The sequence below is a fragment of the Pan troglodytes genome, chromosome 13 (assembly GCF_028858775.2).
Source record: "Pan troglodytes isolate AG18354 chromosome 13, NHGRI_mPanTro3-v2.0_pri, whole genome shotgun sequence".
NCBI classification, from domain to species: Eukaryota; Metazoa; Chordata; class Mammalia; order Primates; family Hominidae; genus Pan; species Pan troglodytes.
In genome coordinates, this window is record NC_072411.2 from 72,873,738 (window position 1) to 72,891,679 (window position 17,942).

Genomic DNA, 17,942 nt, shown 5'->3' on the forward strand with positions numbered 1-17,942 from the left:
CCTCTTTTCAGTGTGCTGCATTTTGGGCTAAGACTGAGGCTGAATTGAAGGAGGAGAAGCCAAAGGAAAGAGCAGACGTGCGGGCCAGGAGCCCCACAGGGGATGGTGGAGATGTGGAGGGAGTGTGCTCCACGCTGGCAGGTTCTCCTGCCCTTTTGGCTCAACCCTCTTTCCCTGTTTGCTGCCGGAGTTTGTCCTGCTCACCTTGGGCAGGAGAACTTTCCACTCACTCTGAGGGGCAGAGGTGAGGCACTGAGAATCCCGCCCTGGGCTCAGATCCCTCCTGTCATCTCTGTGGAGTTCTTGGATGACTAGTTTTATTCCAGGATTTGTCACCATCTGCCAGGCTTGTAGGCTCCTGGAGGGCAGGGGATCTGTCCCACTAGCTTTATCAGTCCCCAATCCTGGATGCTTAGCAAAGTGTTTTTGTACAACAGGTGCTCAATAAGTACTTATAGAATTAAATGGCAACACAGAAGATTGAAGCTTTTTTTTGTCTCGCAGTACCTTCATTCAAGGAGAGGGGGTGGTGCAAGAAAAGCTGCATTCAGGTTTGCATTCAGAAAAATACCACTTATGTTCAACCCTGTGAGCATTACCTGGTGCTGGAGGAAAGTGTCTGCCCGAATCCTCTGTGTTGGACCTCACTCCTTCTCCTTCTGCCATCCTCACCCCTCCTCCTTCTGCTGTCCTCCCTCTGCTGTCCTCACCCTCCTCCCTCTGCTGTCCTCACCCTCCTCTCTCTGCTGTCCTCACCGCTCCTCTCTCTGCTATCCTCACCCCTCCTCTTTCTGCTGTCCTCACCCCTCCCCTTCCCTCTGCCGTCCTCACCTCTCCTCCCTCTGCTGTCCTCACCCTCCTCTCTCTGCTGTCCTCACCCTCCTCCCTCTGCTGTCCTCACCCCTCCTCTTCCCTCCGCGGTCCTCGCTGTCCTCCCTCTGCTGTCCTTGCTCTCCTCCCTCTGCTGTCCTCACCCTCCTACCTCTGCTGTCCTCACCGTCCTCCTCTGCTGTCCTCACCCCTCCTCTTTCCTCTGTTGTCCTTGCCCTCCTCCCTCTGCTGTCCTCACCCTCCTCCTCTGTTGTCCTCACCCTCCTCCTCTGTTGTCCACACCCTCCTCCCTCTGCTGTCCTCACCCTCCTACCTCTGCTGTCCTCACCCTCCTCCCTCTGCTGTCCTCACCCCTCCCCTTCCCTCTGCCGTCCTCACCTCTCCTCCCTCTGCTGTCCTCACCCTCCTCTCTCTGCTGTCCTCACCCTCCTCCCTCTGCTGTCCTCACCCCTCCTCTTCCCTCCACGGTCCTCGCTGTCCTCCCTCTGCTGTCCTTGCTCTCCTCCCTCTGTTGTCCTCACCCTCCTCCCTCTGCTGTCCTCACCCTCCTACCTCTGCTGTCCTCACCCTCCTCCCTCTGCTGTCCTCACCCCTCCTCTTCCCTCTGCCGTCCTCACCTCTCCTCCCTCTGCTGTCCTCGCCTTCCTCCCTCTGCGGTCCTTGCTCTCCTCCCTCTGTGGTCCTCACTCTCCTTCCTCTGCTGTCCTCACCCCTCCTCATCTCTCTGCTGTCCTCACCTCTCCTCCCTCTGCTATCCTCATCCTCCTCCCTCAGCTGTCCTCACCTCTCCTCCTCCCTCTGCTGTCCTCACCCTCCTCCCTCAGCTGTCCTCACCTCTCCTCCTCCCTCTGCTGTTCTCTCCCCTCCTCCTTCTGCTTATACAGCCCATAAACAGTGCTGGCAGCATCTTCTCTGATTGTGTCTCCTCCTTTAAAGCCCTATCCTGGGGCTGGTCACTGGAGTGGAAGCTGTCCAACTTACTTAATTGTGAGTTCACTGTCACATTCAGAGAGGAGAACGGGCTTCACTTACTGTTTTTCTCTCTTGCATGACTGGGCCTCTGCCACTGATGACATTTGGCACTGCCCCCCTCCCTGCCTGAAGGCTAGCAGTGCCAGAGCCACTGTATTTAAAACACAGACACTCACTTCTTTTCTCAGGAGAAACAAGAGCCCTGCTTGGAGAGTTGATTCGCTCTGCAGCTGACCCTCAGGGGCTGGGCAGTTTGCAGCACTCTCTCTGACCAGCTTCTTGTGCCATAGGCTTCTTGCAAAGGACCAACAGCCTGGAAGAGAAGAGTCGCCTTGTGAGTGCCTTCAAGGAGAGGCAATCCTCCAAGAACCTGCTTTCCTGTGAAAACAGCGACCGGGATGCCCGCTTCCGGCGCACAGAGACTGACTTCTCCAATCTGTTTGCTAGAGGTAGCCCCTGCCCCACTCCCGCCCCATGCTAGCCAGTAGATTTCTTATTTGAGTTTCTTGACTTTTTCCTGCAATTTTAATTCTTTTATCAAGAAATGTCATTATTCTCTCTGAACCCACATGAAACTGCTTTTGTGACTTTGGGGGAATATAATTGACTCCCTCCCTCCCTGCTGGCCAGGTCTCCATCATTTTGGAAACTGGATGAAGGCAGTCAATAAAAGTCAACTCTAAAGACACTCGAGGGAACAAATATGGATTCATAGACTCTCAGAGTCAAAGGAACCTTGCATATAAGGAAATCTAATGATTTCCTTAATAACGTTTATCCTGGAAGATTGGCCACACACATACACACAAAATCACACTATGGGAAGTTGCATGCTCAGCCTCATAACCAACGAGTGTCCTGGAACTTGTTTTCCTTTCAGAGATGTTTTACTAACCCCTGCTGCCCCACAACTCTCGTCTCAGGAGGTGCTTTACCAGTCTCTCCCAAACAGCTCACAGGTAGATCCACTGCCATCCCCTTCCGTGAACTTCCCACAGGGCCACAGAAGGCAGACCACAGTATTAAACAATATGTCACTAAAACCCTGGAGCTAACCCAGGGAGTCACAGAGAGTATCGTGCACAACTGCACAGCCTGCCTGTGAGCTACAGAATTGGGCCCCTACAGCTTTTTTCCCTGCCTAACCTCTAGCCTGACTACTGCAGAGCCTGTCACCCAAAGTCACCTCTGGATATCTCAAAGTCCAGGCCCAAAAGGGTGGGGTCAAGAAAGAGGCAGGGGTTCCCTGTCCCACCTTCTTGAGCCCCATCTTCCAGCTCCAGTTTCCTGTCAAAGGACACTGCCAAGGACCACCCTCTTCAGGGGGGACCCCAGCCTCTACCCACAGAGGCCTTACCCTCTGATGCCAACAGACCAAGCACATCACAACACCAAACCAGATGGACAGGGACACACCTGGTCCCAGAGGAGCATGACAGATGCCCCCTCCATCACACTCCTCACAGGTGCCCATTCAACCTGCAGATGACAACCGCAGTCGCAGGTTGTTCACGGCATCTCAGAGCACTTCATTCCATGTCTGAGCAGCCTGTCAGAAAGGCTGTGAACCCCCAGGAAGCATGTGCAAAACTTCTGTGTATGTGCATTTTTCTGGGGATGTGGTATATCAGATTCTCAGTGCACATACATATCCCAGAATGAAATCAGGCCTATTCAGATAGCATGGTTAATATTAGGGGTCTCTGGGCTGAAGAAATCTAGATATGAGTCAGGTGATAACCATTCATTGCTCTCCTCAATTCAGATCTGCTTCCGGCTAAGAACGGGGAGGAGCAAACCGTGCAATTCCTCCTGGAAGTGGTGGACATACTCCTCAACTATGTCCGCAAGACATTTGATCGCTCCACCAAGGTGCTGGACTTCCATCACCCACACCAGTTGCTGGAAGGCATGGAGGGCTTCAACTTGGAGCTCTCTGACCACCCCGAGTCCCTGGAGCAGATCCTGGTTGACTGCAGAGACACCTTGAAGTATGGGGTTCGCACAGGTAAGGAGGAGAGTTGGGTAGACAGGTAGTGGCAACTTTGCCCTCCATCTCACCCTTGCCAGTTGTGAGGATATCAAACTTGTGTTGGAAGAAAAACACAGCCCTGGTGAGAGAAGGCGGCAAAGTACCCAGTGACCACAAGAACAAGCTTGGGCAGTAACAGTTGGTGGAGGGACCCGACCCAGGCAAAAGTTCATCAGCATATATCATGGTAAAAGTAAAAGTAGATAAAAAAGATACAAATGCTTGGTGCTAGGTCAAGTTCTGTATAAAGTTTTCATTCTGGCCAAGCACAGTGGCTCATGCCTGTAATCCCAGCATTTTGGGAGGCCAAGGTGGGCAGAACACTTGAGCTCGGGAGTTCGAGACCAGCCTGGGCAACATGGTGAAACCTTGTCTCTCTCTCTCTCTCTATATATATATATATATACCTATTTTTATATATAAATATATAAATATTTAATATAATAAATAATTATAAATAATAAAATTTAAAAATAAAAATTATAAATAATAAATATATAAATAATATATATAAATATATAATATATAATATATATAAATATATATAATATATTTATATATAATATATACTATATATAAATATATATAATATATTTATATATATTATATATTTTATATATTTATATATAATATATAAATATATAAAATATAATATACACTATATTTATATTATATATTATATTTATATATATTTATATAAATATATAAATATAAATTATATAATATTTATATATATATGAAAATGAGCTGGGCATGGTGGCGTGCACCTGTAGTCCCAGCTACTCAGGAGGCTGAGGCCAAGAGGTAGAGGCTGCAGTGAGCCAAGATCATGCCACTGCACTCCAGCCTGGGCAACAGATCGGGACCCTATCTCAAAAAAAAGAATTTTCATTCTTGGATTTAGGCTATTCACAACCTAAAGAGAGCAGAATGACCCATCCTCTGCTTCTTTTCTTGCCTCCATTTTCAGGTCTGTTTCATTCTGATAAATCCTGCCCTTGCCTGTCCCTGACACTGGGGAGAATTGGGCTATTTCCTCTCCCTTTCTGTATTAGTTTCCTAGGAATGCCATTATAAATGACCACAAATTGGATGGCTCAAAACAATAGAAATTTGTTCTCTCACAATTCTGGAGGCTAGCAGTTTAAAATCAAGGTGCTGGCTATGCTGTCTCTGATGGCTCTTGGAAAGGATCCACCCTTGTCTTTACCAGCTTCCAGGTGTTGTGGATATTCCTTGGCATTTGTTGGCTTGTAGATACATCGCTCCAACCTCTGCCTTCACTTCACATGGCCTTCATCCTGTGTGTGTGTCCAAATTTCTCTCTCCTCATAAGAATGCCAGTCGTTGGATTAAGGCCCACCCCAATCCAGCATGACCTCATCTTAACATGATTACATCCGCAAAGACCCGATTTCCAAATAAGGTCACATTCACAGGAACCAGGGATTAGGACTTGAACACATCTTTTTGAGGAACACAATTCAACCCATGACACCTTTTACCGGCTAGGCCAAAAAGACACATGCACACACAGGCCAAAAAGACACAGGCACACACGCGCGCGCGCGCGCACACACACACACACACACACATGCCTTCTCATTCTACTGCAACTTCTGACTTAGGACACTCTGAGTCACCAAATTCTATTTCCAATGGGAGTCCTTGAGGATGTCCTCTTGCCTCCTTTTCATGTTCCAGGAGCTCTCTCTAATCAGCAATCTTCATCAAAGCAGTTGCTTTCCAATTGCCTCAAGTTCAAGGACTTTGGGGCCTCTGTCTGAGATGCTTAGAAACAGCTCAGACTGTGGACTAAGCCCAGGAGTGACGCAGTGGTTTCTTCTCCCTATAACTCTCTCCACACTACAGTCTGGCTTTCCTGAGCTCTCAGGCAGACAGATCTAGAATAATTGACAGTCCCTAGCTTAGTTGCCACCACAGGGGAAGCCCCAAGGCCACAACTGGCAATCCTGTGTTCTTTCTTCTTCTTTGTCTCTCCTTCTTTATTTTCCCTCTCATTCTTCCTCATCATTTGAAGATAGATTTAAGACTGAGACTAGGAGGCTGGTGGTGATAGAGCTGAGTAAGACTATTGGATGTCAAAAACAAAGTGTTATAATGAAATAATGATGCTGGCCAAAGACGCTTTTTAAAATGAGGAATCCCAGAGAGCTGCTGAGGTCTGCCAACACCACTGGAATAAGTGCAGCTTCATTAAATGACTGCTGGATACACAAGACTCAGTTATATGTACAAAATTTATGTTGTTTGATTTTTAAAGAAAAGCACTCTATCAATTTACATTTAGTTACTTCTCATCTTGGTCAGATGGCTAATATATTCCTGATGGAAAACAAATAGTGTTATTTGGCTGCATTTTAAAAAGAGTCAGAATTCCCCATGTATGTTTAGCTTGACTTGCTTTGATGTGATATTTTGAACTTTGCCAGTTTGCTCTACATGCGCTTTCTCAGAGAGATGAGAACTACATCATTTTATTATGAAAGCCCAGAATGGCATTGTCCCTCTAATAAAAATACATGATTTTGTCATAATATCATCTAATATTATCTACAAAACCAAAGCATCTTGTGGTCAGAGAAAGCACTGACGGGCCTGGCCTGGTGGCTCACACTTGTGATCCCATCACATTGGCAGGCTGGCAGGTGGATCACGCGAGCTCAGGAGTTCAAGACTAACCTGGGCAAAACCCCATCTCTACCAAAAATACAAAAATTAGCTGAGCGTGGTAGTGTGCACCTGTGATCCCAGCTACTCTGGAGGCTGCAGTGGGATGATCACTTGAGCCCGGGAGGCGGAGGTTGCAGTGAGCTGAGATCGTGCCACTGCACCACTCCAGCCTGGGTGACAGAAAGACCCTGTTTCAAAAAAAAAAAAAAAAAAGAGAAAGCATTGACTTTCATTAGTCCAGTGTATGAACCCACTTAGGTACTTAGCCTGCAAACATTCATTTTTGTTCCTCAGAGTTGCTTCTTGGGGCAGATATTTGTCTTTACAGAGTTCACAGTCTTCCAAGCAATGTGAAACCTCCTGCTATATCTCAGGATTTTGGCCCTGATAAAAGCATGCTGTTGCTGCCATGTCAAAACAGCTCCTGGTTGCTGATGTGGAATTTAAGCATAGATAAGGAGCAATAGGGTAAACCCCACAGGTAGCTACACACAGTAGAAAGTATTTTTTCAAGGATATTAATGCATTAATAGGCTCAGCCAAAATAATGAATTGGGTTTTAATAGTGAAAACATACTGATCCGGGGATAGTCTGTGAAGAGATGATGATGGCATTTAGAAATTTCTCTATAAATTAATAAAAGACTTCTTTTAAAAAATGAACCAGCCTATAGAGATTTCCCATGAACTAACAGGCACCAGTCAGCCTTCAGCCACAGCAGCTACTTAAGTGATTTGTAGATATGCTGGACTCCCTTCGTTGTTCTTTTTAAAACTTTTTCTTATGGAAAATTTTAAACTTACACAAAAGTAGAATCCTATAATGAACCCTATATACCTAATGCCCTGCTTTATTATCAGCTTTTACCTGTACCGCCATCCATTCCCCATCACCTACATTACATGAAAGCAAATACCCAACATAATATTATTGTATCCATAAATATTCATTCTTTTTTTTTTTTTTTTTTTTTTGAGATGGAGTTTCAATCTTGTTGCCCAAGCTGGAGTGGAGTGCAGTGGCATGATCTCGGCTCACTGCAACCTCCCCTCTTGGGTTCAAGCTATTCCCCTGCCTCAGCCTCCAGAGAAGCTGGGATTATAGGTGCACACCACCATGCCTGGCTAATTTTTGTATTTTTTTAGTAGAGATGGGGTTTCACCATGTTGGCCAGGCTGGTCTCGAACTCCTGACTTCAGATGACCCACCCACCTTGGCCTCCCAAAGTGCTGGGATTGCAGGCATGAGCCACCGTGCCTGGCCCAATATTCATTCTTAAGAACTTTTTTTAAAAAAATCCACAATGTCATTGTCATACCTGAAAAGAAAAATTTATAGCTCCTTAATGAAATATTTAGTCAGTTTTCAAATTTCCAATTGTATCATGAACGTCATAAATGCTTTAATTTAGTTAAACTCATTTGAATCAGGATCCAAATAAGTTTCTTACATGCAGTTGTTTGCCTTGTCTCCTAATCAAGAGATCTCCCCCTCCAACTCTTCTTTTTTTTCTTGTAGTTTATTTGTAGGAAAACTTTACTTTAAAAAATAATTCTTTCCTTCTCCCCCTACCTGAATTTAGGCCATGAGCGGCCCAGCACCATATCTATCATCTGCTACTTTCATCCAATATAGAGAATTGAAATTCAAATTGAAACTATTTTGTTACTTAATAGAAATTCTGGTAGATATAAGATTTGGGGGCACAAGGTTGTAACCATAAGCTAAAAATAAGATTTTGAAGGACTTTGTGTCCTTTATATTTTAATGGACAAAGAGATACTATTTCACTTTGTGTTAATCTCTCTGTCTTTGTCCATCTTTTGTTTCTGCCAAGCTGTATGGTTTTGATACATTATCAAATAGTGTGATTGCATTTATTTACCATTCAGTCTTGTCTTAAAATGAAGTGTTATTGTTAAAAGTTTTTAAATGGATATTGCATATATATTTTAATGGCTTTCAATACAATGTGTTGTTTCAAAAGACCTCAGATTCTGTTGGCAATGAGCAAAGTAGAGTAACATGGAATCATTTAACTATCTAGGATAGTCCACATGAATATCTAGAATATGGCCCCATACTTAAACTAAGTTTACTAGTTATGCTTCTTTTAGTTTTTTCTAAAAACCAGTATTATTTTGTGAGGGCTCTTAAGATGCAGAGATTGGTATCTTCTGATATAAGAAGGCATAGTCCAGATGTTCTGAATCACATCTAGGGAAGAATAGAGATTCTCAGAGAGGACAGTTAGACCAGGAACATTCTAACACTAGCTCTCTGACCGTTTTTGGTTGTTTTTTTTTTTTTTTTTTTTTTTTTTTTTTTTTTCCAGAAGCAAAGGCAATTTCCACTGGAAACACAGCAGTCAGCATATCTTTCTAACACCAGTTCCCAGCCACACGTCCCTAGATAATCTATTGCGTTGACTCCTTCCTGACATCTGAGCCAAGCCTGCTGATGTGGAGTTGAGTTTTCCGTTGAATGCTAAGTTGGCAAAAACTTGGCAACAATCCTGAATTTGCTGAGAGCAAAGCCTGTTAAAGCATACTGTGGGTTGCACAGGGATTTAGAGTTACGTAGCAAAAGCAATTATTTCACCAACAACTGAATGAGTGAAATAGGCTGCCTATTTCACAGAGGAGAGCTAAGTTATCTCAGCCATAAATTTAATTTGAAGGTCATTTTACTATACATATATTGGCAAAACACATCAAAACACAAAACACTGGAAAGCATGATTTGTTTCATGATACTGGATATTATTCTTTAAAAGCACGATGCTTTAGAAACATAGAAGTTTGAGGGACATTATGAATGTTAATGGTTGGTATAGGGTGGGTCAACCTGCCCTTCCTTTTTCAATATCCTTGAGCAGCCTTATTCGACATATCACTGGGATGGAAGCCCCATCAGTGTGACCCAGTGGGGCAGGCCGTTTGCCTTCAAGATAGGTTGAGAAATCTGCATTTGCCTTGATGCTTTTCTGTTTTCTATCTAGGTCATCCTCGATTTTTCAACCAGCTCTCCACTGGATTGGATATTATTGGCCTAGCTGGAGAATGGCTGACATCAACGGCCAATACCAACATGTAAGTCTCATATGTTTTCATATAAGCAACCCTGATGTATGACTATGGCTTGTTGCTTTAGAAGTTCAATCCCAGTGGTTCTATTTTATTAAAGTTTCCCTGGTCATTTTTTCTCTTAAAATCTTTAGGTTTATCACAGTTCTGATTTAATGGTAAATACTTGATAAACTATTGTTGAATTTAATAATGGAATTTAAGGAAAGCATGGTCATGAGAAATAATAACTGTAACTTCCAAAATGTAGTGTTGAAATTTCATGTTAAAAGACCCATTTCTCTTAATGGTGTATCTAAAGAGGTTATGTTTTGAGGTATGATCTTGGTTTCACCTTTTTCCACCCAAGCACATTGGTCCTTATCATTTAGGTCATATTTCTTCCATAATTAAAGCAGCCATAAACCCACAAACCAATTTGATCAACCTATTGCTTAACTAAAAATTCTAAAAATTCAGCCAATACTGATACAGTATATATTCTTTTCAAAATAAGTGATTGTTTTTCTAAATGTGACATTTTTTCATACTTGTTTGTGTAGGCAAAGCCTTTCTTTGTTTCTAAGTTCTTGAAAATTTACACAAAACTGACTCTGAGGTCCTGTAGGGTATGGGGTACAAGTACTACCTGGGTAGTCTTATAGCAATCATCCCAGATTTTCCTCTACATGCATGTGCCCTCTTTTAAGAAAATGTGAGATTACTAATCGATGGAGGGCCATCAGAGTACTGCCTTTGCTCTCAACACTAATGACAATGTTTTACCAGTATCTGTACATCCAGACAATGGCACTACATCCTATTAAAGTATCCAAAGGAAAATAACAAAACAAATATCTTATAATAATTTAAAAACAACTATATAAGAATTACATGGGTGTCCATCACTGTGGAAATATTCAGAAAATAGCCACTCACTTTTTAAGTTCATAGAAAAGTAGATTCCAAAAAATGAATTTAGGTAAAAGGGTAGTATTGCTTAAAATGAGAAAATCCACTTGATATCAAGATAGAATGTAAATTATTGACGTTTAAGGTAGTCTGTTTTTCTTAAACTGCTCTCAGCCAGAAAACCTGAAGGGCATTTAAAATTATATAGTGACCCATATGTATTCTAAAGCTGTTTAATGCTGTGACTCAGAATACTTAACTATATTCAGAAAAGTTTCTATTAATTAAGGATTCCTGTTCTCTTGGCTAATTTAAAACAACAGTGACAAATTTTAAAGAGCAAATGTGACAAGTGAAGCCTCTGGTGGTAAAAAAGCATAAAAGATTAAACTGATTGAAAAACTAAAATGATTTTCATGCTCCCTGCTTGCAAGTCATGGTTAGCTTCACAGACTGTCCATGTTGGGTCACTGAGATTTGGAAGGGCCAAGAGGAATACAGGTCAAAGATACAGTTGCTTGGAATTTGAACAAAAAGCTCCATTTAGCAATCTTTACTGTACTGTGATTTTTGAGATGAAAATATACCAGCCAGCACAGACATCATAGTAGAGTTAATTATAACTTGAGAAAAGACACTAATGTTTAATTGTAGTATCTAGCACTAAGGAACAATGTAAATTAGGAAATATAGTTGTTGTTTTTAACTCAACCATTTGGAAAATAAGTGAGGAAAACAGAGTAAAAGATACATATCTATTAAAGTCCAAGTACCCATATTAATACAGGCACTGAATTTACTCAGCACCTTTAAGTGTGTGTTCTGCAGGGCACTCAGCTGCTTTTTCCATGTATATATATGTCTCCAATCTCAAGGTAAATAAGGGACCTCCCCCCTTTCAACCACTTATGACCAGATATTCCTAAACCAGAAAAATCCCACAAATTCTCCTTTTTTGGCATGTGTTCATAAAACCAAAGTCCCTTACTCTTCTCTTAGCTCAGCTGCAAAACACTAAAATGTGTCCCAGCCATCTGAGGTCAAGGCCAATCCAACTAAATGACATGTAGTAATTGTAGCTGTACTTGAATGGGAGATATTTATAAAATATGACTGATTCCAACAGATCGATAGAGAAGGTTATTTAAAATAGCAAAATAGTTTCTGTCAGTTCTAGAGACAAGGCATTGTCTGAAGAAGCAATAACTATTATCTAGAAATTGTTCTAAGCCAGTTCCCCTGGAAGATCATGAAATGTGGCAGCACTGTCTGGAGCTGAGGCAAAATTTGCTCCCTTGTGACAATTCCTTCTCCAATTGGGAACAGTGTTCAAAATAAGTCTGGGAAAGAATGGCAAAAGGATCTTTCTATGGCAGTGCAGGATTTATTTAGTGATAATGCCTGGTTTTTGGACCTGTACTCTCATTGAGTTTAGGTGGCACCTGACATAGAAAATAAGAACTATATTCCTCAGTCATAGCCTCTTTGAAAGAACGATCCAATAACCTGACACAGGTACAAAGTGCAAGGTGTCTGACTATTAGAATAGAAAGATGGTAGGTTGGGCGTGGTGGCTCACACCTGTAATCCCAGCACTTTGGGAGGCCAAGGTGGATGGGTCACCTAAAATGGGAGTTCAAGGCCAGCCTGGCCAACATGGTGAAACTCCATGTCTACTAAAAACACAAAAATGAGCCGGGTGTGGTGGCGGGTGCCTGTAATCCCAGCTACTCAGGAGGCTGAGGCAGGAGAATCACTTGAGCCTGGGAGGTAGAGGTTACAGTGAGCTGAGACTATGCCACTGCACTCCAGCCCAGGCGACAGAACGAGACTCCATCTCAAAAAAAAAAAAAAAAAAAAAATCTATGTCCATGCCTTTACACCTGCTTTTGCACATTGCTGTGCAGTATATTCTTCTTCTAAGCAACGACCCAGTGAAGATCCAAACAAAAGTTCACAAATATCCAAGGCACATACAGCTCTTTTCTTCCAGAACAGGGCCACCAAGCACAATTGCGCAGGTTGAGTAGGGCCCGAGTATAAAAAACAGCCTGCCCTCAAACATCTAATGGCAATACATAATCTTAATGGCAAGATCTATCATAACCCTTTGCTATGAGGTTATGATTTCAAGCATCTAGCACTTTATTTTCATAGAAAATATCCAGGAGAAATTCTCTATGGGACTTATTCATCATTTTACACCACCGGGCAGGTCATTAGATAGGAGCCTGCAGTAAGCAATTCTCGTTTGTCATGGAAAAGCAGCTGTGACATAGGCTTGGAATTCTGGTTAAACACACTAACTCGGAGATCTTAAAACAAATCACTGAATTTCTCTGAACCTCAGTTTTCTCATCAGGAAAATGGAGGATAATAGTATCCATCCTACAGAGTGGTTCTGAAGACTAAAAATGGCTCCAGTCCTAAGTGCCTAGCGTATACAAGGTACAGTGTGTGCACCTAGGAAAGGCAACCACCGCACAGTCACTGTTGCTATTCGAGACCTTCCTGACTCTTTTATTTCTGTCTCTCATCATCTGGACAGTAGAGTGTTTCCCTAAGCTCCCCTCAGCTATGTTACCTTTTAAGGTGAAGATGTACTACCTGCCACATCTGTAAGGAGAAGTCAAGAGGAGTATCAGGATAGAGTCAGCATGGAAGATTATTTCTCTCATTAAAGAAGTTCCCAGTATGACAGTCACCAGGGATCCAGATTTTGTGTGCCTTTCTAATCCCTATTGTAGCACATGGCTCCCATCCTCAAAGTTGCATTATGGTGCCGCCTGGCTGTTGGAGCTCCAGCCATCACTCCGGTGTTCCAGAACTCAGAAAGGAAGGGAGGGAGGGAGGAAGGGAGGGAGGTAGGGAAGGGAGGGAGGGAGGGAGGGAAGGGCAAAAGAGACATACTCCTCTTTGATTAAAAAAAAATTAAAAAAAAAAAACCTTCTCAGAAGTCTCACACATTTCCATAAAGCCTCTTTAGCCAGCACTTAGTCCAAGACCACACCAAAAAAAGGGTAGAAAATATAGTCTTCAATCAGAGTGAACAGCAACGCTAAATAAAATTTAACAAAGCAAGGGAAAATTGATATGGGTAGCAACAAGCAGACTCTGCCACACAAGAACTACAGCTTGTTGACAGTCAATTTGCCTTCGCTCTGAGTGAACCCCTCTGGGAAGGTGAGTTGAACCACTGCAGAAGGGCTGACTCACTTCCCTACTCGGAATATAGACATGCTCAGAATGCTCCTCTAGTGTCACTCCATGAATGCCACCATCCTACTGTTTTAAATCTTTACTTCCAATCCCATGTTCTTATGCTTCAACCCAGAGCTTCTGGCAGGTTTAGTTTCTGGTTCTGACTCTGAAATGTAATCTTGTACTTTGACTTTAGCATCTAACCAGCTTCTTCTGAATTCATATTTGACCTTTGATCTCTTGACTTCATTTGCTTTCCTCAGTCATTTAGGAAAAGGGTACCCAACCTGGAATCCAGGTTGCAAGAGAAGAATCTCCTATAGTTCTATACAAAATGATGTGCCTATCTTCATTTTTTACTTGGAGAGAAGGACTACAGATTTCCTAGGATTCCCAAAGGGATCTGTAATCCCAATTAGGTGAAGAACCACTGGGCATGGTGGCTCACAACTGTAATCTCAGAACTTTGGGAGGCAAAGGCGGGAGGATCGCTTGAGGCCAAGAATTGAAGACCAGCCTGGGCAGTATAGTGAGAACTCCATCTCTACACAAAATAAAATAAAATAAAATTGAAAATAAAAAATTTTTAAAAACTGTTTTGGTGAACTACAAGGCCTTCTTTAAGGGTGCAGCTGCACAGATTGTAAACATGGCCCAGGATGGGGCAGCAGGGTCAGAAGAAGTGTCAGGAATGAAGAACACCATGTCAGCCCATTTGTCAGGCCTGGCTGTGGATCAGCAGCCATGGACTGATATACTAGCTTTCAGGAGAGAGTGTCAGGCCTAAGCTAATAAGTCAGGAAAAGAGTGGAAAATTGGTCCTTTAGACTCAGGCAGGGACTATCAAACAGGATACAGCTAAGGCCAAGAACCAGATGCTAGAATCATCCTAGTAGGTTTCCTCCTCAAGGTTGAGAATGGTGTCTTCTAATATCTTAGTTTCCTTAGTACATAGGATGTCACCTGGCAGAGAATAGCCACTCAGTAAGTATTTGTTGAATAGAACTGAAAGAAAGTTTAGGAATCAGGTACCTGGCATAGATAAGGAACCTGAAATAGATTAGATCAGTTAATCTCATGATAAACTCTCTAGACTCTTCCTCCTAATCCTGAGAGTAATGGCCATGTTCCTGGTCCTTGGGGAGGCTAATTCATGCAAACCTTGGGCCTAATTGGTTTTAAATCTGAAGCATGGAGTGGGACCTATGCCTGATATTCAGTCCCATTCCCTCTCCCTTGTCCATGTGGTTCCTGCCTGGCCAACACTGACTTGATCCTAAGCCAACTTTCATCCAGTCTTTGATATGGTTCTGATATTATGGTATGTGATTTCATTTGTTCCTTGCCTTACCCCAGAGAGCTTTCTTATATAGTACTGGGAGATTCTAGCACAGACACTGCCACCAGTATCTCCTCGCCATGCAAACATTTTTGTCATGTCAACATTTCCAAAAACCAGTGGAACCATTAATAACACATTTGTTCAAGAATGGTTAAAAGCCCATCATGAGTTTGCCTCTTGGTACACTTGGCAGCACAGGCTAAACCAGGAATCCTTCTCTTCTTCTTCCTTTATCAGGCCATCAGACATGAGGGAGTGTTGGTTGCTACGGTGATGGGGCTCAGAGCAGAACCAAAGCATGATTGTGACCTCCAGAGGTGATGGTAACTGCACACATGGTTTCCAAGGGTCTTCCTCCTAAATTTCCAGGGGCCTCCCAAGGAAAATGGACATATTCTTTTTGGAAATAAAATACTTCTACCAACATATCTGAGGATCCTTCAGGATCTTTTTGTCTTCTTTTACCTCCATGTGATTAATTTGACTGCTTTTTTCATCCACAATTAAAACTTAGTAACTTCACCTGTGTCTTATGTAAAACAATAGTTATCTCATCCTTACAAATAGCTTTGCCTTACATTAAGCAAGCAAGAATTCCCATTAGTCTTCAACATTAGCACTTGGCTCAAACACCCTAACCAGTGATAAAGCTTCCCCATGTCACTTAGCTGAGTCAGTCTAGGCATCTCTTTTCGGTGAAGATTATCTGAGCCCAGCCTACAGACTCTAATGCTAAAGAATGCCAAGCAAAAACAAGAAAGACAAAAAGCCTCAGAGCTTAGTAAATATCTTTTTGTTTTCTGGCTTAATTTTCTGTGGACAGACCTTCCTTGATTTTTCTTAGGCCCCACGTTTGGTCTCACGATCTTGTTTCAATGACTAGTCTACCAGACTATGCCTCTGTGTTGAATTGCTTTGAAAAGAGCATGGCTTGCTACTTTTAAATCAGTTTCTTAGAAGATAAATGTAACCTTCCAAGATATCTGATGCCCACAGCTAGTTGTTTATGCCAGTTGACCGTCTTCTTGTTATTTATAATTTGTAATTAGAAAATCATCACTTAGAATTATTCTTGACAGATATTGACTTCAGAGAATTATAGAAACATAGCTGTCCTTGAGGATTATTACAGAAAAACCATGTAGATAATTATATTGAGATCTTTGAAACCTGGGTCAATATTTCCAATTGTCTTCACAGTTAGCCTTCAGATGTTTACATTATTTTTAAAAGATAGACTTTGGCTCTGGCTTTTATATATTCTACAAGTGTGAAACTGGCAGTCAGCTTTTTTTTTTTTTTAAAACAAATTGTAAACCAATTTTACATAGAACTTGGAATGCTTTTTTCAATTAACATTTGCATTGTCCTATAATCTTAGAGGTAAAAGGGACTCAGAAAAGTCATTTTCTTTCCTTCTATTCCTCTGGGTAGACCATGCCTAAGACATTCCATTCAGATAAGAATCTATTTTGTTGGTGAAGTATCACAGGGCTGGCACTTCCACCACCTCTCTCAGTAACCCAGGCTGGTTTCTGACATTTTATGATCGGCGACTTAATGCATTTCCAGGAAATGAATCATGTTAGTGGTTTGGAACAGCTTTTTTTTAGAACCCAACTACAAATACTAAACCAATCCTCTGTGTTCCTAAAATAAGTGGTTTGACTTCTTTATTTTCTTTCATCCTTCTTCTTACCACCTTTCCAGGTTTACATATGAAATTGCACCAGTGTTTGTCCTCATGGAACAAATAACACTTAAGAAGATGAGAGAGATAATTGGATGGTCAAGTAAAGATGGTGATGGGATATTTTCTCCTGGTAGGTTTCTCTTCTCTTCCTCTTCTCAAGGTTTGGGATTCTTAAGAATACAAAATATGAAGTAGGTTTATGGAAGAATAATGCCTTAAAATTTTTTTTGGATACTCTGACTTCCTATTTTTTCAAGATGAAGGCTAACAAAAATGCTACATTCTATATGAATTAACTAAAAAAGGCTATGCCTAAATCTGTAAAAACTGACAAAGGCTGTGTCTAGATAATGCTAAATAACCCCATTTTTTCTTTTTCTTTTTTTTTTTTTTTTTGAGACAGGGTCTCACTCTGTCATCCAGGCTAGAGTGCAGTGGTGTGATCCTAGCTCACTGCAGCCTCGAACTCCTGGGCTCAAGCAATCCTCCTGCTTCAGCTTCTCAAGTAGCTGGGACTATAGGCATGTGCCACCATGCCCAGCCGTTTTAAAATTTCTTTTGTAGAAACAAGGTCTCACTATTAAACAACTCCATTCTGTCAACAGCAGTTTGATTATGCTGGGGATCAGTGAATCAAGATTATTAATTAATTGATTGATTTCAGCCAAAATAGTATATCTACTTTGAATCTCTAGTTTGAAGTAGATAAAATAAGAATTTTTAAAACAAGAATAGGTATTCTGATGGTGTCAGAGACAGTGTGATTGTGTACAAGGGGAAAAGAAGAAATAAGAATTGCAGTTATCTAGGTAATTCAAGCAGACCACAAATTTGCCTAAGTTTAATTGTCAGATAATTAATGTAAAATTAACTAGTTTGTGTTGGCCAAACATACATAGTTATGTCAGTTCTCCTTGTGTCTTTATTTAGGTAAACATGAGTTTGTCCTTATTTTAATAAACTTAGAGTTCTCCTAAATGACTCAGTAACTCAGTTGGGCTGAAGAGAGCACCTAGGCAGGTAACCAAGAAATGTCACTGTTTCTTTCTGTAGGCTCCATTATTCTTTCTTTCTCTGTCTTTCTGAACTCAGGGAACAGATTCATCTTTGTTCAGTAAATAGATTGAGCAGAAAGTAAAGCAGGAAGGATATAACTCACCTACCCCTTTGCAGCCACTGATGCAGCTACCTCTTATATT

General features: G+C 41.9%; 1 protein-coding gene across 3 annotated transcripts in view; it reads left to right on the top strand.

Moving 5' to 3' along the window:
- Positions 1-17,942, top strand: part of GAD1 (glutamate decarboxylase 1) — a 44,512-nt gene that overhangs the window by 10,635 nt on the left and 15,935 nt on the right. For 2 of the 3 annotated variants that reach the window (XM_009443704.3, NM_001034113.1), the window contains 4 exons: positions 2,094-2,252; positions 3,569-3,811; positions 9,532-9,622; positions 16,761-16,873. In XM_009443704.3, coding sequence (XP_009441979.1) covers positions 2,094-2,252; positions 3,569-3,811; positions 9,532-9,622; positions 16,761-16,873 — 606 coding nt within the window. Of the gene's footprint in view, positions 1-2,093; positions 2,253-3,568; positions 3,812-9,531; positions 9,623-15,287; positions 15,477-16,760; positions 16,874-17,942 lie in introns of those variants that run through there. The other variant, XM_063790261.1, reaches the window with a different exon arrangement.